Below are 24,440 nucleotides of genomic sequence, written 5' to 3' on the forward strand. Positions count from 1 at the left end.
TCGCATTTTCAAATTTATACTTACATTAATTTTATAAAAATCTATAATAATAATAATAATACTAAAAGACACACTATGACACGTGTTATTTTTTGGTGTGTCCCTTATATTTTTTAAAAAATTTTATATAAAAATTCCATAGAAAAAAAATTTTATACATAAAAAGATTTGATGTGTCCTTATATATATTGCCAACTATAAACTTAAGTATAAAACAAAATTTCTTATTCACATAAATAAAATATTTGATGTATCCTTCCACAATATAGTATATATTCAAATGCATATTTTAAAATATTTTATTGGAAAATAAGCTCTTTTATAATCCATTATTATATTTACATATGTAAATTTACTTATACAATATTAATTAAAATTATTTGTTAAAAAATTTCATGCATGACACGGGGCCTAACATAGTTATTTATATAAATCTAAAACAGGTCACTAATTTCACAATTCGATAAAAGGCTTGTTTTGAGAATATGAGGGTTAAAGTGAGATTGTTTCCAAATTTCGAAAATGTGGGATTGTTTTGAACAGAAATGACAAAAGTGAAATTGTTAATTTTCATTTTTCCTTACAATAATAAGATGTTCATTATAACATTACATCAATTCCAAGTTTGTTCACGCTCTATATTAATTGATGTGTAAAGATGGGCAACGGGCCGTGTCGTGCCTAAATTTGGCACACCCCAGCCCACGGCACGACACGACCCACGTGTCTGGCGGGCCGTGCCGTGCCAGGCCGCGGGCCAGACTATGCCACTTTTTTTTTTTTTTTTTTTTTTTTTTTTTTTAATAAATGTAAATAAAAAACGACATATATATATATGTATTTATATTTATTTATTTATTTTAGTACAACTTAATTTTATATAAATAATGTTATTAATTTATGTTTATATTAATATATTTTGTTTTGAACAACTTTATTTTAATTAAGGTTATATAAATTATTTATCTAATTATGTTTAAGTTTATATAAATAATTCTATTAATTTAGCAAAAAAACAACAATACGTATGATAAAAAAAAAATACAAGTGTCGTGCCACGTGCCGTGCCCTCGTGCCACGTGCCGGTCACCGTGCCGCCCGCCGTGCCTCGTGCCGTACGTGCCCATGCCGATTCCCAGATTTTTGTTCATGGCACGGCCCACGGACCACAGGTGGGCCGCCGTGTCGTGCCGGGCCATGCCGGAATCGTGTCGGGCCTGTGCCGCCCGCGTGCCGGCACGGCTCGTGCCCATCTTTATTGATGTGTATAATTTGTTAATTTTGTAATACAACTAAATTTGTATTGAATCATTTTTAAATAGATCGTGCATGACACAGGTCCTAAACTAGTTAATTTAAATATATACCACTATTCAACATTAATATTTAATTGAGGACAAATCTCTATTATGTAAGGGAAGATATGAGAGAGTGGTGTTTGCATACATAATGAAATGTTTATGATACCCTTAAACTTTTTTACATTTAGATTGTTAACGAAAAACAAAATTGAAAAAAAAATGTAAGGAAAATTTGTCTGGAAGAAACATATAATTGACTTTTTAAAGTGGTTTTTAAATGGAGCTTATAAGTTTATTTTGTTGTTTAAAGGGGACCTTGAGGTCGGAATTCGACAATAATTCTCGTGTGATCTTAAAACATATCTTTTTAATGTTAAAACGAAGACATAATTGTTCATTTTTTTAATGTTAAATATTTTTTTAGTAGAAGAATAAAACATATCTTCTTATTAATGTCAAGAATTAGGTTATGAAGGCAAAATCCATTTAGTACAAGTAAAGTTGATACCTAGAAGACGTTAGTTAATCAATTCTGAAGAACAATTTTAATAGAGGAACATTACTAAACCTATAATGTTTTTAATGTGCTTTTGTGATAAACGGGTTTGGGCCGCACCTGTCACAACCGTCCACTTTATACGACCAAGAAACTTCCACCTCAAAACCATATGGCAATGGGAGGAGTAGTTCCTTAGCCTTATAAAGTGGACAAAACTTTCTCCTTTCTTCAATGTGGGATACACATCCCACTATTTCTCTTCACTTTTATACTCTTTCAATATGGGACAACACTTTCACTCACATGTGAGTTTTCTTATGGGCTCAACGAACATTTTGTGTTTGGACTCCTTGTATACAAAAGGGTTGGAGTACAAAAGTGTTGGGGAAATTAGCATCAGTGGCCATTTGGTGATCCAAAAAAAGAGTTCAAAATAAATGTCATGTGACAACGTCCCTACACCAACAATTGTATTTGAGCCAAATAATATCTAGAGTGGAGCAACCACAGTCCACACAGTGAATCTAATCTTGCCCAATTCACTCTATAAATAGAACCCACTCCAATAAAAAAAAATTTCCAATTCGAAAAAAATATACTAACGTATTTCAAATTTGAATTGAAGAAAGATGGCAGGATTACCGAGGCTTATCACGTTGATGAGAAGCTCACGTTTCTTCCAGTATGAAACAGAAGAAGGGGAATTGCACGCGACCGTGCGAAATACATCTGATACAATAATTAGTGAGAACAACTTCACCTTGTTTGAAGTGAAGAGTTCAAAGGTTCATCAGGGTATGGTCCACATCACAAGTCTCTACAATAACAAGTACTTGCGGCTCAACCCAACCGGAAATTATATTTCCGCCACTGCAGACGAGCTCGAGGAAGACCGTGCCGAACGGTCTTGCACTTTGTTCAGGCATGTCATCTCCGGCAACAAAGTGCGCTTCTTCCACCAGTCCAACAATGTTGAGCGGAATGTGGTAGTTTATCAAGGTGGTATCCTCGGAGTCCAGGGTAATGTTCTTTCACTATGCATTTATTTCACTCAAGTGGTTCTACCTTAACCTCAGGTTTAGATTGTATCTCGGCTTCACACTTTATTATTATTATTATTATTATATCTCAAAAATAGACAATGTCATACAACTTATAAAAAAAATTAGTGGGAACTCCTCTAGTTATATCAAATCCTATTAAGATATGAGCAGCAATCATTTTAAATTATTATATTCCAAAATATTTTTAATTAATAAAATTAATTAAAAATAAATAAAAAACAAATAATCTTAACCGACCATTTTAAAAAGTTGTGGATCTTGTGATAGTCGAAAATCATAAGATTACATTAGAATAATGATCCATCATTATTTGTATTTTTTGAATACCCATTATTATTTGCATAGTATGCATGTTTATTGTGAGCAATAATTAATAATGAGTTGTGGCATGCATGGATGAATGACACAAAAGCAGGTTTCAACATTACATATAACTTGGAATTTACTGACATGACCGACTTTGTAATCTTGCCGAAGCACGTAATGTTCAAAGGGGATGATGGGAATTACTTAAGAGCACGTAAAAATAAAAATCTAGCGTTCGTTGCCAACGACCCCACGGATCCGAGAGTGCACCACATTGCAACGCTTTCATCACCTCGTGTTGCTCGTTTCAGTCTACTGTCCTCCAGATTCAATCTGTACTGGGAGAGGATGAACGGTGATTGGCTCCTATGCAACTCCAGCGTACCATTCACGACCAACACGACCTTCCGCCCAGTGAGGCAGGGTTTTAGTAGCCAGAACAGCACCATAGCTCTGTTGAATGTGAATAGTAACAGGTACTGTGAGAGATGGACCCAAGGGGGGAACGCTGGCCGTCTTAGAGCTTCCTCCTCGACCATCGTACGTACTGCGCTGCTCACAGTGGAGGAGGCAATCCGGGATCGAGAAATCTCTGACATCAGGTATATATCTAATAACTTTAGGTATTTTGACACGCACCAATTGTTTTTATTAATACGCAATTTTTGGGTATTATTTGTGAGATATAAAATATTTCAAAGTTGCGAGTAATTTAGACCGAAAGTAGTATAACACCGAAGATGTGCAATGAGAACAAAAAAAACAAATGAGACAAAACAAAATCTATTAAAGGACGAAATAAAGGAGTAAATGATAATCGTCTTAATTCCCCATATTAATCTATGTATATGAGTGGGGATTTCAGAATTTGGACTTTGTTGATCAACTATAATAACAATAAAAGATCAAACTTTTAGCAAATCTTTGAACAACGGAAGTTTAGAATTTTTACAAAAAGTATTATTTTATGAATTTTTCTTCTTCTTTTTCTTATATATTTCCTGCATTATTTTTTACTCACTTTAATTCTCATTACACTATTCACACGCTTTTATTAAGTATCTATTATTCTATATATTCTATTTATATTGCATCTATTTTTTTTTCTCACATATATATCTACTTTTTCACATGGTATTTGGGACTCCGTATGTATCTCGCACAAGTCTCAACGTATAGTATTTCATTTCCTAAATATTGATAAAGAATAGAGGAAGCATATATATGTATATATATCCACATAAATTTTTTCAGATATATTGAATAAGAAATCTAGCTATGATACATTCATTTAAATTACAATGATTATCATATTCATGCATTCATTATTTTTTCCATACAATGACTTTTATATAAATTGAATAAGATAGAGTGGATGTAAACTACTACCTTCGTTAATTTTTATGTGCAATTTTGGAATATTTTATATCTCACAAATAATACCCCAAAGTTACACATAAAAATTAACAGAGGTAGTACTTTAAATGATTTTGCCTAAATGTTGGTACAGGTATCGTTTGGAGGATGCACGCATCTACAATATGGTTCCTCTAGAGTCGAGAAGCCAAATTGTGTATAACTATGGCGATAATGATGAGATACAAAAGGTGTCATTCACCTACAGAGAGGTGATAGAGGAGAAGTTCAGCTCGTCACATTCGTGGAAACTGTCGGCCAAGGCTACCATCAGGGTTAGATTGATCCCGGTGATACTTCAGGGGAAACTGACTACAACTGCAAGCTACGGAGGTAATTATTTCCCTTTTTATGGGAATTGTCTGACCATTTAATTAATTTGATCCACATAGTAATTAATAATTTGAACACAACAGGTAGTGTTGAATGGTCCCAAAAGAAAACAATTGAGAGATCAATGACTGGCTCCACAACCGCTACAATACCAGCAAGGAAAGCTAGAAGAGTGACCTTGATAGTTGGACAGGGTTTCATGGACGTCCCTTACTCTTACAAACAAAGGGACATCCTTATGGATGGAACCTTCGAGGAAAAGACTATGCACGATGGCCTTTTCTCGGGTCTCAACACCTTTGAATTACAATATATTCTCGGTGAAGCTGAAGACCTTCCTCGTAGTGCTAGGCCGCCAATAGGCCATGGTAACATTGTCATCGTGCCAGGTGAAACCAGGGTCCTCTCGCGTCAAGTCCATGTGGAAGGAAAAGAGGATCCGGAACTAGCTCCGATGGAAGATCAACAAGATTGGGGAAGAGAAGGAGATACTAAGGAGGAACCACTTCCCCTGCCAAGGCCTTCCAAGCTTTAAATTAGTTACTTACATACACTAGGACTAGGTCGGTGTTCTATTAATAATATAATGTGTGTTTTCCTAGCTATAACACGCGTATTGTGTTTGTATTGTGGTTCTACTTTGCTTTTTTTGAGGGTGACGTGCATTGTCGTTCAATAAAACTACTCCTTTTGTTTAATTTTCTTGTTTCAAATCCAACTCTGTATGTATGGAAGGTGCTCACAGTTCTCGAGCTATTGAAACACATGACCCGTATATATATCTTCCAAGTCATTGTAGCAACCTAATGACTGACTAATCAATAACCTTTTGCATTGACTAAAGTTTAAATAAGTTAACGATGATGAAAAGTTATTCATTCTCATGCTTTTGATAACAGGCTTCCGTTCATGGCCAAGTTGATATTTCTTACATTTCTACATAAGTGTGCCATCTTCACCTTATTCAGTTTATCATATTACTTGTATTTAACAACTCTTGATATAATTTTTATTATTACATTTTACATGGAAGGATATTGTCCTTATTGCTCACCCTACAGCTGCTGGAACCCTCTTCTATATGAGGTTGTTCGCCGATGGAATCGAGATATTGGACGTGGTATCAATAAACTTCCTGATCATTGGCTCTATAATGTTTGTGCTGTTGCTATCAAATCAGATTTAATTCGGATTAGGGCTATACAAAGTGCGGTTTAGATCGCACCAAACCGTAATTTTACGATTTGGTGCGGTTTGAAAATGACCAAACCGCGGTTTGCGGTTTTCAAAATTTTTTAGAGCAAACCACACTTTAATGTGATGTGCGCTTTTTATACTGTTTTTTAAAAAAAAATAAAAGAGCTAAAATATATGAGCTAATATTTTACTATTAATTAATTAAAGGTTAAAAAAAAGAGTTCAATATTTGAATTATAAATTAATAATTGTAAAATAAAATAAAAGTTTTGTTTTAAAAAGAATAATTAAAATTTTAAAAAATATGGTTAAACCGCAAACCGCACCACACCAGACTGCATTTTGCGTTTGGTTTGGTGCGGTTTGAAAATATTACAAATCGTAATTTTGCAATTTGATGCGATTTAGGATCCAAACCGCGCTGCAAACACCCTAATTCGAATATCAACGTTGGCCTGGCCTACCTAGAGTTTATTTGGTTATTGATCTTGGTTGTCTCTTTTTCTTTTGGCTTATTGAGTTGTGCAAGAGTCTAAATCCACCCTTTTTGTGGGATTTTAAACATCTAAAAGCTCCCTCAGCTCATGTCTGCATCCCATTCCCCCATGTCGGTAACATCAAAATTCAACATTATCATTTACTCCTTGCATTAACTTAGTTGATTATAATATAAATAAGCCATGAATGTAACTGTGAAACTCAAGCTTTGCATATAAAATAATATACTTGTAATTAAATACTTTTAGTGTTTTTAGGGTGAGCATCCTCCCTAACCCCTTGGTGGTGATATTAATTAATGAATAATTCTTGATTTAGCTGTAAACTTTTATCCTATTATTAAAAGTTTGTAAATTTTACCATTAGTCTAAATTAACTAAATATGTTCTTAGTTATTTCTTACGAGTATTAATTTCTTCCTTTCATGAGACTACTCGACTAGTGTCAACTCTATCAAGGACTCTAAATGTAATATACTTGTAAAAGTTGTGGAAATTATTAGTAACTACTTTTGTATTGTAGAGAGTTAGGGCCTGTTTTGATTGATTGAAGTGAGCTGAACTGAACTGAATTTATTGGAGCTCAATTGAAGTGAACTGAATATTTTATGAGAGAAGGAAATTAAGAACTGAACTGAACTTATTGGAGCTGAACTGAACTGAACTAAACTAAACTGAACTGAACTGAAAATAATCTCACAAGTTCTTGGCTGCATTATTCTAATGCAGCCAAGATAGCTACATCAAGGCAAAACGCAGCCTCCACTGAATGAAACACAAGCTCCATATTCTTCTTCAAGCTTCCTTTTTTTATTATTCTCTTTCTTCACTTTCATAGTAATAATTTTGATCTCAATTTTCTCTCTCCTCTCTCTCATCTTCCATTCGAAATTTTCTCTCTCCCCTTTCTTCTCTTTCATTTGACATTTTCTCTCCCCTCTGTTATTTGCATCACTATGGATTTGGTTGTTAATCCTAATGAGATCATTAATGTAGGTTAGTTTTTGTTTTGTTTATAATTGATTTTAATTAAGTTAGACTTTGGATGAGTTTAATTTGTAATTGCTTTTGAATTTATAATTTGATGAATTTGATGACTTTCAATTTACTCTTCATAATTTCGTTTTCGATTTTATAATTTTAATTCATATGTATGATTTTGATGTAAGTATTAATTGAATTGCTTAATTTGGACTCATTTTCTTTCTTCTTTCTCTCTCTCTCTGATTTTATTTGTTGGTAGTCTTTAGATTCCCAATCATGTATAAATCAATAATTATTTTCTCTATGATAAATCAACAATTATTTTCTCTGTGATGAATCAAGATTAATTTGACTATATTTATATTTTTAGAGTTTGAATAATTACAATTGAACTTGAGTTATGTAAAAAAATATGAACACCTAGTAATTTAAAAATGAACATCTAGTACAAACTGAACAATTAGTACACTGAAAATGAACATTTAGTACATAAAAAATGAACATATATTTCAACAATTTATTATATCTTTATTTTTAGTTAATAATTATATACAACGAATTTGAACCTATATGAGAATCATGTTCAATTTAATATCCTAAATGTCATAACTTTTTGTTACATGTTCATTTTTTAATACTAGATGTTCATTTTTTTAAAGTGTTCATATATTTTTATGAAATGTTCATTTTTATTAGGTTGAAAGTGAAATATAATAAGTTGAAAGTTCAATTATCTGAACATTTAGTGTTGAAAATCTGAACAATTTATTATGAATATATATGTTTTGTTATTTATTACGAATATATCTGTTATTGATTAGGAATAAATATGACATATAGAGTGATACTTATTTATATTTTTAACCACTGTATTGATGATTATATATTATGAACATTCCAAATAATTATTATGAACATATGTCGTGATGATTATGAAAATTTTGATTATTTGTTGTTATTTGTTATATTTTAGTGACTACAGATTAATTGTATTTGTGGAAGACAAAGACTCTGAATTAGTGAAGAAACAAGTAAGAAGTGATGAAGAAGTATATGATATTTATGTACAATGAATTTGCCTTTAAATTGGAGAATTTCCGAAGTATATGATCCCAATTCTATGTTTGTATGATAAAGTTTCATTTCTAATATACTAAATGTTCATTTTTTTTGACATGTTCACTTTTTATTACTGAATGTTCATTTTTTTATGTGTTCATTTTTTATTACTGAATATTTTTTATTTATTTATTTATTTATTTTTATGTGTGTTCATTTTTCTAACTAAATGTTCATTTTTAAGGTCGTGGTCTAGCAAATGGGTAATTCCTTGTTTCTCTTCTTGATAAACAAGGAGTGTTTCTCATGGGGGTAATTTGGTCCGTTTTTGCTGGGATATGAGGGTATAACTGACATTTTCGTATGACTGCATATTTTCATTGACAAAAGCCGTTAAGTCTCAATTTTGACTGAATTTTAAGTGTTTTAACTTGTAGTTTTTACCCCCTTGTTACCTACTAGCTCCCTTTCAGAGGTCTATCTCTGTTTGCAAAACTTGGACAACCCAAAGTGGTGCCATTTGCATCGGTGATCCAGACTTCGTATGTAGGAGCTTCAATGGAGGAGGGAAAGCTCAGAAGTGTCTAACACCTATCCATAAAGGGTAAAACATACCCTTAATTTCAATATTTTCTTTAGGGTTTTTCTTTAAATTCCGGCGGCGAAGCCGCCATTCAATGGAGGAATTCGAGCTTTAGCGGCGAAGCTTCAATGGAGGATGGTCACCCTTACGCTTTGGTTTGACCATGCCATAAATTTTACCCTTTCTTATAGGGTTTTTAATTTGATTTTGGCGGCGAAGCCGCCAATGTTCGCTGCCGATGATGGTGGTTGTCGTTGGTGGAGACGATTTAGACGAAAGAGGAAGAAGATGGTGTTGGTGTTTGTTGTCGGTGGAGGTGAAAGACGAAAGAGGAAGATGATGGTGTTGTCGGTGGAGGTGAAAGACAAACCTCCAGATCTGGAGACTACTACATACAGCGACATAGCAATTTTGTTCGATTTCTCCGACTGATCCTCCGATCAGATTTGTTGGTTTGCTCCGGTGACATTGAGAAATAACCTTGAATAGTTGAATATGAATGATGAAATTTCTACTGTGGGTAACAATAACTTTGACAAATGTTGAACAAACGTTATTAATTTTACCGTCTAATGTTGTCTACAATGGTCCACCTCACCAGATCAGTGGAACCCATAGCCAACAAATATTCAGATTATAATACTATTTGTTTACAATTCCCAAAGCATTTTTATTACACAATTGCCACTAGAGAAACTCTTCTTGTTTCTCAAGAAGAGCAACTAGGGTGCCCCCCCTAGCAAGTCTATATATATATATATATATATATATATATATATATATATATACTAAAATAACAACCACTGATGTCATCATTGCCTACGTGTCACTTTTTTATTTATTTTTTTCCCTCCAAAATGCAAGGATGATGTCATATATTTTTTTCTTTTTAAAGCTACCCTATTTAACATAGCTTTGAAAATATATTCCATTTGAATTTTTAAATTTTAAATTTTGGGTTTTCTACACATATTATGCTATTTAGTTTTTTACGAGTTGTTAACAATAGTTAATAATATAATTTAATTGAAATTTCTTAATTAAATATGAAAATTATGCACTTTTGAGAATTTTATATTCATATTTAATTAGAAATTGATTAGGAAAAGTGAGGAAGTTATTTTCTTTCACTATGTGTTAAAAGTCTATAATTCAATTCTTATTTTAAAATCGTGCATCGCACAGGATTAATCTAGTAATCATCAATAAACCTATATTAAAGGCGAATCTTAAATGATACGTGTCTTTTTGTGGTAAAAAATTTCCCGCCTAATTTTACTTTCCATTTTTTTTTAACTAAATCTTACCATAACTTAAATTATAATTTTCAAGGATAAGTATGTATACGATATTTCATTAACTATTAATAACAAAAAATTTTCTTTTTATATTACCACAAATTTCCTTTTTATATTACAACAAATCTAAAGTTGGAAAAAGTTATTCAATAATAAAATAGATTATAAAATTTCTATTAATCAAAGAATAAGAAAAATGTATAAACTAAAATCAATTTTTCTTAAAAGAAATATATTATACACAATAATTTCTTATAAATTAATGTTAGTACTATAAATTCAAAAAGCAAGACATATATACTTATGTGTCAATTAATTTCAAAGTTTAATTATGATAATATTTGAATTAATAAGTTAATAAAGATCTTACTACTATTCGTGCATGCACGGGATTTACACTAGTTTATTATTAAATGATAATCATATTCATTTTTAATAAATAATCTTTTTCTTATAATATGTTCACTTTTTAGTATAAAATGTTCATTTTTTACGTGTTCATTTTATTTCATGTTCATATTTTTTAGCTAAATGTTCATTTTATAGAGCGTGGTGTTGATTTGGGCGGATCGCTGACATGTTGTCTGGGTTATTTGATTTGGGCTGCGCGTTTTGGGCCTCCCCTTGTTGTAGCTATCTTAGCTGCACTAGCTAAGACCTATTGAAATAATCTGAAGAGAACAGACCATTAAAAAGAGCGAGTAATATGATTTTAATTTGTTTTTTTGGTGTGATGAGAGCCATAAGGGTGGGTGATGAAAATTGATCCCAATACCTCCTGAAATCGGGAGGAAAGCCCTAACCAGCTTAGTCCTCACTTGCTAATTTTGATTTGTTACCATTGTGTATCATGTACTCTCTCAGTCCCTTTTTGTTTAATTGGCTCCATAACCCACTTGTTTGTAAGAGCTTTACGAGTTATATGGGCAAAAAATAAGGGATGGAGGGAGTATTCGTTAGCCAAATCTCCATATATCTGTATGTTACGACTTGTTGCTTAGTGATGATTACAGGTCTATAATTGGTGCTCCTAGAGGGTTTCTTATTGATAATTGTAAATTTGTAATTGTCCCTTAATTATTCAAGAATCAAGGAAGATAGTCTGGTATATCCACTTAATTATTCAGGGACATTAGTGCACGACTACCTCTTCCGGCACAAAACTATAATCTATCCATACAAGTAGGAGTATATCTAAATAATTTCTCTTACAAGTAGAAGTATCTAAATAATTTCTCTTAAAAATAACAATAATAATTACTTTAAAAAAAAAAGAATAATTCATTAGTTCATTAGTTGAATACACGAAGAAATTTGATTGATAAACTTGCAAAGTCATCTTCACTCTTGTTTCCCTTTATGTTAACTTATCCAAAAAAAAAAAAAAAAAAACAAAAAATTTCCCTTTAATTATGTTATTCCGATATATTCCGTACTTCCTTTATTATTTCAGCTCGAAGCCACACGGCCGTGTGATTTAACGCAGAAGGCAATGGAAGGTTTTAAACTTATAGTTATTGCAGGAATTTTGTTTCTTCAGCTCTCAGCATTTGCTTCTGCCCAGAAACCTAACCATACTTGGTTGACACTCGATGGTATGCACTCTCTTATCAGGTGGTATTAATTAAAGAGCCAAAGAGTCCATGAGTACAACAAATTACTATTTGCGGGTCATTTTTATTGAACAAATGGTAGTTTCTAAAGAAGTGTTTAAAAAAAAAAAAAGTGATTAGGTTAGAAAATGTGACAATACCGTCACAACAAATATCAAAATTAGGATTTATTAAAAAAAAACAAATAAACCTCTTATGACCTTTATAATATTAGTGGTTAATTAACGATATAATAATGTGAACCATGTTTATTATTTAAGAGCTTTTAATGAATAATGACAAAAAGGTGTTAAGTTTTATGTCAACTTGATAGATTGACCTCTAATGGAGAGACAAAATGTTTTGCAGGGTCTCCGCCGTTAGTAATAGCTCGCGATGGATTTTCAGGGTTTTATCCTGATTCTAGCGCTAACGCATACGAATTGGCAACGACATTGAGTGTGCCGGATGTGAAGTTATGGTGTGATGTCCAGTTGACAAAGGACAGCGTTGGTATATGCTTCCCTCGTATCAAGTTAGATAACTTTTCTGACGTTTTAAACGTATACCAAGATAGGACGAATACGTATGTTGTGAATGGTGTCGAAAGAGAAGGGTGTTTCACCATCGATTTTACTCTCGAGGAACTATCATCAATTAATTGTAAGTTGCCAAACACTTCTGCCTTCCATGAATCAAGACATGCATATATAATGCGGTATAATTATTCTTCAATGTTTTATATGTCAACACATTGTTGTTATGCGTAACTTTCTATATTATTCCCACATCTTGCAGTGACTCAAGGAATTAATTCTAGAAGTTCAGCTTTTGATGATCTGTTCCAAATTGAGACTGTTGAAGGCGCGTTTATGAAAACCCAACCTGCAACAGGTTTCTGCTTAAATGTTCAGGTATAATATAAGTGTATATTGCAAATTTTATTAACAACTACGAGTAGTACATCTAAATACTCAATTTCTAACTCTTTTACGCTCTGTTACATCCTCCAATACATGTTCTGATCATCAATATTCAATACATTTGAATAGATTTGATATTGTTGAAAATATGATCATAACTCATACTTTGAAAACATATCTTATGTTTAAGTGTAAACTTTTCAAACTAAATGTACATGTAAGTGTTCCATATTGAAAAAAATAGAGTTAAACACGAGCTACTCCTTACATTTTCAAACAATATCAAATGGAACCTCTTTTGGTCATGTGAAATAAAGACTCTCTCTTGGTTGCGAACTTGCAAGTATATATGGCCAAACATGTATTTAACATGTTATTAGAGTTAGTCCCACAGTTGAGACCTTTAATGACTTGAGTAATGAGTACACAAGACCGACTTATCCATGTGAAGGGGAATTAAAAAATTCACTTTGGCCCCATAAAACATCACAATGTGACAGAATTAAAGAGACCTTACACAGTTACACGTGAGGAGATGTGTCATAATTCAACATTTTCTATGCCCAACATAATTTGAGCATGTTGAATTATGTCCTTAATGTATTAGAGAACATACAAATTAGTCACATATCATCACCTGAGCTTAAATTCTTACGAGAACTTGCACTTATACTACCATCGGCATCAAACAAAACAAAGGTGGTTTTTCGATTTCTTGACAAAGATTCAACAGAACCTTCAACGAACCAAACTTACGATTCTCTCTTGAAGAATCTTACCATGATTAAAACATTCGCTGCTGGAATCCTTGTCCCGAAGACGTACATATGGCCCCTGGATGAAACCATTGTACCTGCTACCTCATACTTCTTTAGTTGCAGATGCTCACAAAGTTGGGCTTGAGGTTTTTGCGGCAGATTTTGCAAATGATGTTCCTTTTGGGTACAATCATAGTTACGACCCAGTTGCTGAGTATCTTTCTTTCATTGACAATGGAAACTTTTCTGTGGACGGTGTGTTGTCTGATTTCCCAATAACTGCGTCTGAAGCTAGAGGTGAGATTTGTTCTTTTTCCCCATATACTCCTTTCGTCCCTTAAAGATTACCTCAACTATTTCTTCTGATTTTTTCACATCATGTTATAGTGCACAATATATTATATTTCTGATAATACTTGTAAAAATTTAGGGTTGAATAAACATTGGATAAATAGTGAGATTGGTAACCTACTAACCTTTTATTATTTTAAACTTGTAAGTACTAATTATAAATTCATTTTACAGAATGCTTTGCTCATCTAGGCACAAATGCATCATCGGAAGGTTTGTAGCTTTTTTTCCTTTGAACTTATCTAGTACTTTACCCTGTCTATAAATAACTAAACAACGATGACTATATTGGTAAATTATAAGTGTGTAAATCAAATTGATATAATTATTTTAAAACTAATGGAACATTCTAATATTGCTAGATTGACAATATTTTATTTGAAATTGTTTTCTAGTTGAGCTCTTGATTATATCACATCTTGGGGCGAGTGGAGATTTCCCTGCATGTACTGACTTAGCATACGCAAAAGCTATCGAAGATGGTGCTGATGTGATTGACTGCCCTGCTCAATTATCAAACGACGGGGTGCCTTTCTGTTCCAATACAAATAATTCTGGAGTTATTTCATCTAGTCTGAATTGGGAAGAGATTAAAGATGCGCAACGTAAGTTGGTCTTGTCATTCACTTAATATTAATAAGTTGATTCTATTATTTTTCGCTCATCAATTACAAGTCAACTTTTGGTGCATGGAGAAACTGGTGTGCTATGTATATGGAAGTTGGCAGCTAGCCGCCTAACCCTCTTCGTTCCCAGTAGCACTAGTCAGGGGCGAAGCCAGGGATTAAATTCTATGGGGGCCGAGATTTATATTAACTAAGATAATATTATACATAGATTAAGATTATGGAGAAAATTATTATAAGAAGGATTGGAAAAATAAAATAAACAAAACTAATAAATAGAAACTTTGCAAAATTAACAAAAAGAAAGGTTGAATGCATAAAAACAAACTAATAAGTCTCAATCTCGGTACCTCTTTGCTAATGGGCCGAATCATATGTCCATTTCTACCCCTCGTGGCTCCGCCCCTGACACTAGTAGTTCTAGCCACTACATGGACAATCTAAATACTACCTCCGTTTCTTTTAAGTTGTTAATCTTGTTATATGTATATTTATGAGATCTAAAAATTTCATTTGTTACAACTAAAAAAAAGAGGAAGTACTAGGTAGTAACTTATTATTAGTGGAACCTATGTCTTTTAGAAGTACTCTGTACTCTGCAATATGTATATAGAATTTTAGTTTCAATTTAGTAAAATTTTGTGTTCTGTAAATCTCAAGATCATAAAAACTTGCTCTTGTTTGTGGCCGTAACTAATACGTACATATGAAGTATTTAATGTACCACATGGTTTGGGTATGTTATTATTTTTTTTTTTTTTTTTTTTTTTTTTTTTGTGCTAATGAGGAATACACCAAGAAAAAGAAAACAACAAAAAATAAAGAAACAACCAAAAAAACCTATCAAGGAGGAACAAAGCGTGGGAAGGCCACACCTTGAACATCCTCGCTTAAAATCCTACGAAGCTCCATGGGAGCACTACCTAGAAAAATGAGATTATCTGATTGAGCCACTCCACGGTTGGCAAGCCAGTCAGCAGCGCGATTGCCCTCACGGAACACATGCACCACAACCACCTCCCAATCGTCTTTATTAAGCAAATCGTGGCAGCGCGTAAATAGGTGAGCACACTCACCTCTGCTAGTAGAATCATCACATAATGCTTGAACACATGCTTGATTGTCAAGTTGGATTTGGAGTTTGCTAATGTGTAGATTGCGTGCAAGTTCCATGCCTCGAACAAGCGCCATTACCTCTGCTCGAAATGCTGTGCAACGACCATAGTTAGCAGAGAAACCAGAGATGAAATCCCCGTCATGATTGCGGATTATAGCTCCACCCCCTGCTGCCCCTGGTGAACCTTTAGCAGCCCCGTCTGTGTTTAACACATACCAGCCATAATTAGGCTTGATCCACTTTATATGCTTCTCAACTTTGCCAACAATGTTGCCTTGAGTGCTAGCAATAGGATCCTCATATAGGCTGTGCCATGCTTCTTCAAAACGAACCTTGAGAAATGCACCAACATCTACAGGAATGTCCTTGCCCTCTTCAAAAATTCTTATATTCCTCCACCTCCAAAGCCACCAAACAGTCACACCAAAGTAGGTAGGCCATCCTTCCTCATCATCTTCCACATTCTCTTCTAAGTTCGCAGTTAACCATTCCTTGAGGCTGCCAGAGTAGAAAGCAGGGGAGTTGCTACGACCACCTACCCTTCTCCACACACTCTTTGCTGCAGGACAATCACGAAGGATGTGAAGAGAGCACTCATTTGCTCCTCCACATGTGAAACAGGTAGGAGAGTTTGTGAGTTTGCGCTTGAATCTATTAACATTTCCCATCAATCTGTCATGGCAAGCTAGCCACATAAATGCTCTAATTCGCTGCTGAACAGGAGCTTGCCACACCAAATTCCAAACTTCTTCATCAAAACTGGATTGCTCCCTTCGAATGATTTGGATGGCTGATTTGATAGAAAACTTGCCCTTTGTCGAATTGTTCCAAAACAATAAGTCTTCAACATCAGGATTCTCATTAACCTCATGAGATTGAATTAATTTCAGAGTATCTTGATGAAGTAAATGCCGAAGAGATGCCATTTCCAGCCAAGCCCGGGTTCCCACATTTCTTCTACTGTCGAGCCCAAAATTTCTTGGGGGATGGGTTGCAAAGCCAGGTTAATCAAAGGGGTAGAGGAAACCCAACGGTGATCCCAAAAAAGAGTTTTGGTACCATTCCCTACAGCCACACGAATCCCTTCACAAAGGTACTTTGCATTTTCCGATATGCCCTTCCAAACATTTGACATACCTTGACGAGGTTCGAACATATCCGAATCACACCTTCCCTTGCAGTACTTAGCACGCAACACTCGTGACCACAAAGCATCTGGGTTAGTAAGCAATCTCCAACCCAATTTGGCCAAGAAAGCAGCGTTGGCTTGATGAGCTGACCTTATACCAATCCCTCCTTGAGCTCTTGGCTTTTGCAAGGTTTCCCAAGCTATTAGGTGAACCTTACGCCCTTCATCAGTCCCTCCCCAAATAAACCTTCTCGTTTTCTTATCTATGTCATCACAAATTGCCTTCGGAATTTTAGCCGTTTGCATAGAATAATATGCTAAAGACGAGAGAGTAGATTTAGCAAGGGTAATTCTCCCAGCCAATGACAAATATTTTGTTTTCCAACCCGACAACCTCCTATCAATTTTTTCACACAAATGATTAAAGGTAGCACGGGTGACTCTGCTAGAAATTGTAGGCATGCCTAGGTACATACCAAGGTCATCTATTGTCTCCATGCCCAAGGTTGAGGAAATTTCCAATCGAGCAGAATGATCAAGGTTGTTAGAAAAATAGACCTGGGATTTTGCAAGGCTAACTTTTTGACCCGAAGCCTTGCAAAAACAATTAAGACAATCTGAAACAACCAAGGCTTGCTCCACCGAAGCTTCAGCAAACAAGATTATATCATCGGCAAAAAACAAATTGGATAATAGAGGACCATTCCTGCTCGCACTGATGGGTTTCCATCGATTTGCTATAATTGCTTCTTCGATAGTTTGATAGAGCCTCTCCATGCACATGACAAAAATGTAGGGAGACAAAGGATCCCCTTGTCTAATACCACGAGACGGAGTGAAACTAGCTGAAGGTTCCCCATTCCATAAGATTTTCATAGATGCCGAAGAGATGCACTCCATGATAACCTCTACAACCAAATAAGGGAGGTTCATTTGAAGGAGGGTGTCTCGAATAAAAGACCAACGGAGACGATCGTACGCTTTCTCAAAGTCAATTTTAATCGCCATCAAACCTTTACCACTTTGCTTTTTTCTCATGGTATGGATTACTTCCTGCACGATAACTATATTATCGGTGATTTGTCGTCCCGGCACAAAGCTCCCTTGAGTATTGGAAATCAACTTTGGTAAAAGAGGCTTAATACGGTTAACAAGAACCTTAGTAACCATTTTATAGACCACGTTGCATAGGCCAATTGGTCTAAATTGAGCAGGATTTTCAGGCGTATCCACCTTCGGCAGCAGCACAATGTGAGTCTCATTCAAGCTATCTGGGATGGCACGACCTTCAAGAACATCCAAGACTGCTTTGTACACCTTCCCTTTGACAGTATCCCAATTTTTTTGGAAGAATAACGCCTGAAAACCATCAGGTCCAGGTGCTTTTAGGGACCCCATAGACTTAATTACTTCATCAATTTCGATTGTCATGTAAGGCTTCGAGAGAAGGTCCCAATCTTTGGCAGGCAATTGAGGAAAAACGTCATTCGGGATTTCGAAAGGGCCATTATATCCATCATCCGTGAAAAGCTGAGAAAAATAATTCACCACACGCCCTTTGACAGCATCAGAGTCATGAATCCAATTACCATCATCATCTTTCAATGCAACTATTTTGTTTTTCCAACGACGTATGACAGTGCTTAAATGGAAAAAAGATGTGTTCCGATCCCCATTTTTAACCCATTCGACACGAGCCTTTTGATACCAATAAACCTCCTCTTCATCTAACACTTCATCGAGCTCCCTTCTCAAGGTAGCCTCAAGTTTAATTAGTCCACGGTGAGGGTCAACAGTCATGGCCTTTTGAACCCCAGCAATGCGTGCTAATAAGGTTCTTTTCTTCCTGAAAATATTGTGATAAACCTCTTTATTCCAGTTTTGAAGTTCACCTGCTAACTTCGACAAAGCAGGAATTAGGGGATCCGAATTCTGCCATTATTCTTCCAAAAAATCATGAAATTTCTCATGAGTAAGCCATGTGGCCTGAAATCTGAAAGGCTTGTTCATTTGCTGCAAAGGAACAAAGCCATTCGGATTAATAAACAGGGGGCAGTGATCTGAGGAAATAGCAGGGAGATGCTTGACACTAGCAGAATCAAAAGTAAGGCCCCATTCAGCATTGCATAAAGCCCTGTCCAATCTGGCAGAGGTCCAAGTTTCGGGAGAGAGTCCTCTGGCCCATGTATGAGCGGCTCCTGCAAATTCAACTTCAATAAGCTCCATATCATTGATCCACTCATTAAACTTGGCTAATCTCCTATCTGTTTCTGGACATGAGCGATTTCTTTCACTCGGAAATCTTGTGTCATTAAAATCACCAGCGATTAACCATGGTTTGTTGTGAGTAGCAGCAAAATTTTTTAGATCATTCCATAAATCCTGCCTCTTAATAGAGTCAGGGCTAGCATAGACTGCCGAGAAATACCAAGGTTGACCACCAATCCGCTTGATATCCATGGTGATATGTTGCTCATGCTTGATAATAGGTTCAACTGAAACTAACTCCGGCTTCCAATACACCCAAATACCGCCACTAAACCCTTGAGCATCAACACGAGTATGACCTCCATATCCCAAAATTTTTGAAATTTTTTCAGCTTGATCCCCTCCCATATGTGTTTCCACTAACGTGAGAACATTAGGTTGATTTACTCTAACAATCTCTTTGAGCGAAGAGATGAACGAACGGCTACCCGCTCCTTGAACGTTCCACACCATACAAGATATAGGTGAAGAGTTTGCAGCCAAAAAATTGAGATTATCTTCCATTAAAGAAACAGAATTTGGGAAAACAGACGCAAAAGCTTGATGCATTAGCCTCAATAATCTAGTGATATCATTGGGGAGTAACAATGTTATCACTAATTCCGGGGGCTCCGGGATCGGCTCGAAGTGAGTGTCCATCCTGACTTCCAAGATGTGTGTCAGGGGGGTCGCTATGACCATGTATGGACCGTCCAGAGGTCTCCCCATACAGAGGGTCTTGTCTGTCGGGACCTTCAAAGTTATGACCTCTGGGTTCCAGGATGGTGGAATTTCTGTGTGCAGTGAGAGCAAATTCATCTTGACTCTCACTTGTATTCTTTGAAATAGGTGTTTCGGGAACAAAGGTGCTAGCTTGAGAAATCGCCTCAGTGTTTTCTTTGCCTTGCTTTGAGATAGCATAAGAGGTCATCACATTATCTTTGGGAATATTCATATTGATTTCTTTCAAAATTTGTGTGGGCTTTTTTGGAATCTCGGTAGTGGCAGCTTGGGCTTTTTTGTTAAGATTTTTTGATTGCGTATTTTTCTTGGTATGCTTACCTAAATTGAAGGAGTTAGGATTATTCTCAATACTATGAGATAATTGAGAATTATCCCCAAGATTTATCGTTTCAACAATAGGCAAGCTAACATCCCTAACTATACGCCCCTCAAGACCTTCTTCCTGAAAAATCGGATTTTCTAATTGATTTGCTGCATCCAGAATGGCAAATCTTGATCCCAGTCCTTGATTTGCGCCGGAAATTTGACCATTTTTCAAATTGTTTCCATTGACTCTAATCGGAGTTTGACCCTCCGGGACTGGACCACCAGTTATGGTTTTTGCCCCATGCTGAACCTTGTCCTGTTTCACTGGTTTTTTCCTCGTAGGCTTTTTGACAAGCATCCAGGAACCAAAATTTTCCACGTTCTCTGGTTTCTCTATTGATGTAGAGTCTGGTATTTGCTGCATTGGATTAGGCTCATCAAACTCCATAGCATTGCCATCCTTATCAGCTCTGTTCTGCTCACATGAGTCAGCTGAATGCCCCATTTTACCACAATTATAGCATACCATACGAATCCCCTCATATTGTATCCTCCATATTCTTCCTTTTAGCCAAAATTTCGATAGCAAAGGTTGAGACAGGTCAATCTCTACACTCAGTCTAGTAAATTGGCCTCTTTCAGCATTAGCAGTAGTCTTGTCAATTCTAAGAACCTTGCCAATTTGTGCACCAACCTTGTGCAAAAATTCAGCATCAAAGTACTCTACTGCAAGGTTTGGGATACGCACCCAGACTGTTAGCACTTTGATAGGGGATTCATCTGGAATGAAATTTGGGATCCACTTCCTGATTGTAAGATAATTATCATCTATCATCCATGGGCCTTGAGTCAGGACATGGTTGAAATCAGCAGCATTGGTAAACCTGGCTATAAAGTACTTACAACCAATATCAGTCAGTGATAAGTCTCCCTTGAGATTCCATTTCTTTTTCAACTTGCGCATGAGACCCATATAGCCAACACTTCCACTGAACATCTTGATAATGAGAGCTAGTTTCCATGGTTTGCGCATTCTTCGTTTTTCCTCCTTTGAAAGCAGAATAACAGGACATCTAGGATCCTGCAGAACATCCTCTGGAGCCATGTCATCATCAGAGACTTCATCATCATCACTTAGATTAACATCATCCATATGATGGTGCTGTTGTTGGCTTCGAATTAGATCCCTAAAAGAGATAGGTGCAACAGGTGCTGGCTGTCCTGTTACATGATTCTCACCATCCTCCATCTCAGCATCCAGATCAACATTATTGTTTTGATTACCAAAAATTATATGATTAATTTTTCTATTGGATTTTTTATTTGAACGAGAAATCAGATCCTGTTCTTCTACAGAAGTCGCGGGTTGGGGAAAAAGGAGGTCTTTGGTAGAGAGCATTTTTTTTTTTATTTTGAATGGTTTTGTTTAACTGGTTTGGGTATGTTATTGTTAGTACGTAGTATTATACTATTATGTCTGTTAAAAAATATTGCTCACACTTTTAGCTTATTTTAAAAAAGATTGTTTTGCCCGTTTTGTTATACAATTTACATCTTATTTCCTCTGTTCTTTTTTACTTGACCTGTTTCTTTTATCACGCTTGCCAATGCAAAACTTTAACGATCAATAACTTTAATTTTCCATAAGTAAAAATTATAAAAGTTACATAATATGATAGTATTTATTAAGACGAATTTAAAAACATCCAACATCAATATATTTTTCCTTACATATTATTCACAAAAGATGGTCAAAACAGGGGTTACAAATAGTGTAAAAGTCAAAGTGGGTCAAGTAAAAAAAAACGGAGAAAGTATATCTTTTGCATATACTTCCATTTATATCATGTTTTGTATCCCTTTTTTTTCAGGTGAAATATCAAGCCCATTTTCCAATGATTTACTGTACAGTAATCCCAAATTCAAGAATTCTGGTAAAATTTTGTCCTTGGCCAGCTTCTTGGACCTTGCAAAAAATGCGCGTTCAATTTCGGGTGTTTTGATCAAGATAGAGGTGAGAAAGTTTACCATTCATAACCTCACGTAATTTAATTATAAGGTCTTTTCTCACAACTTTTATCTTAATAGATCTTTCTTCACAAAGTTTTCCTCTTAAAAAGTCTTTCCTTGCAAATTTTCCTATTCTTCTTGTCGGAATCTTGTATAGTCCTAGGCTACATGTTTGAAACTTCAATAAAACTCCATCTTATATATCATGATGTCATTACACAGAATGCGAAATACCTAGCAGAACACCAGGGCTTGAACATAGTTGACCCAGTTTTGGATGCCTTAGACAAGGCTGGTTATAGCCGTTATTCAGCAAAGCGTGTTATGATCGAGTCTACTAGCAGCTCAGTCCTGATGGCAATGATGGGGAAGAAGTACGAACTTGTTTATGATATTGACGAGGTTATTCGTGGGGCTGACGATGATACCATTGAATATATAAAGACCTTCGCTGATTCCGTGATTCTCAACACCAAATCCGTACTTCCATATCTAAAAGACGAGAGATTCCTTACAAGTATGCCTGATGTTGTATCAAAGTTTCATTCATATGGGCTACCCGTGTATGTAGAATTTCTCAGAAATGAACATCTGAGCAAGGCATTTGACATATTTTTGGACCCAATTGTCGAGATCAATACATATGTCATGGCAGCTAAAGTTGATGGTGTCGTGACTGATTTCCCCAAAACAGCCGCAGCTTATAGGAGTAAGGCTCCCTTCATCTTCTTACCTTGTTAAAATCTGTATGTATCTATGTTTATATTGCCAACTACTCCTTCCGTTCCTAAATAATTGACACATTTAATCTTTTTTCACTATTAATATACTAACTTTAACCATTGCTTTTTTTATTTTTTAAATGAACAACTTCTATTATATATATATATATATATATATATATATATATATATATATATATATATATATATATATATGTATGTATGTATATAAAAGTATTAATATAAAGAGATTTATATTATTAGTTTTTTTAATAATTTATACGAATATTTAATTATATATATTTAAGGTCAAACTAGTGCATTGACATGTGTGTCAAGTTTGAGTGTGTCAATTATTTAAGAATAGAGGGAATATGAGTTGTAGTTTAATGGTAAACAAAGGACCTTTCAACCTTGAAATTTGGAGGTTCATTAATCAACAATAGGGGGTACTTTAAGGGCGGGGATTCCCTTATATTTCCTCCTCAATCTCTGCACTAACCTGTGTCAGGTTGATAAGGGAGAAGTTTTGGACCGATAGGATAGTGATACTCCAGTAAAATTACGTTAGCCAACATATTTTTACTATTGTTCAAGTTTTAATCATTTATTATTTATGCAGAGAATCGATGCCTGAAGATGAACGTCACGTACATGCAACCAGTTCAACCTGGTCGCGTGATACAAATCTTTGATATAAAAGGCACACCTGTCACTGCAACAGTCATTGGTGTATCTGATGTGCGTGAAGATCCTCTCATAGCAGCTAAGGTGCCAAGCCCGCCAACAGCAGAAGGCCCGAAAACAGTGCCAAACATTCAACTTCAAATTTGTGCTTCTCTTTTAATGTCTTCTATAGCTATGATTGTGGCATAGCAGCCTGTTTGAGTAGATTGAGTAAATGGAAGGATTTCCACAACATACTTTAGTAATATGCGAGGATTGTGAGTTAGGCTCCTTTTTGGATCAATTTACAGAAATTGATGATACTTTCACTACCTCCATTACTATATATAAAACAAGTTTAAATTAGTTGGATTGTAAGTTTGTAACCAACTAACTCTCACCAATAGGAGAGTAACGCCTTTCAGCTTATGCACTCTTGAAAATTCTATAACAGTCTTCCTGACATGATGACCACTATACTCAGTTTTAATTGACTGATTTTTTATTTATGTTTTTTGTTGGTCAAACTTATTAAAAATAACATACACCATTTGTGATATTGTATGCAATACTTATGCTTCAATATTGGCCTAAAAAACAAGAATATAGTGGTCAATTAAAACATTTGATACAACATCTAGTCATTGAATTTACTCGTACAACATTGGATATATATGATATACAAGTATACTCATAACATACATATTCATCT

At 35.0% G+C, this 24,440-nt stretch overlaps 1 protein-coding gene and 1 pseudogene across 1 annotated transcript; both read left to right on the forward strand.

Moving 5' to 3' along the window:
* Window positions 1-2,413: 2,413 nt before the first annotated feature.
* LOC145572654 (uncharacterized) lies at window positions 2,414-5,617 on the forward strand. The gene is made up of 4 exons (XM_081631615.1): window positions 2,414-2,820; window positions 3,280-3,772; window positions 4,681-4,919; window positions 5,003-5,617. Exons 1-4 carry the CDS (start codon window positions 2,430-2,432, stop codon window positions 5,452-5,454), a joined length of 1,575 nt encoding a protein of 524 aa, XP_081487741.1. The 5' UTR covers window positions 2,414-2,429; the 3' UTR covers window positions 5,455-5,617.
* A 6,412-nt stretch (window positions 5,618-12,029) lies between these two features.
* LOC145572653 (glycerophosphodiester phosphodiesterase GDPDL3-like) lies at window positions 12,030-23,938 on the forward strand (annotated as a pseudogene).
* The last annotated feature ends 502 nt before the right edge of the window (window positions 23,939-24,440 follow it).

The sequence above is a fragment of the Chenopodium album genome, chromosome 12, assembly GCF_948465745.1.
Source record: "Chenopodium album chromosome 12, dcCheAlbu1.1, whole genome shotgun sequence".
In the NCBI taxonomy this organism is placed as follows: domain Eukaryota; kingdom Viridiplantae; phylum Streptophyta; class Magnoliopsida; order Caryophyllales; family Amaranthaceae; genus Chenopodium; species Chenopodium album.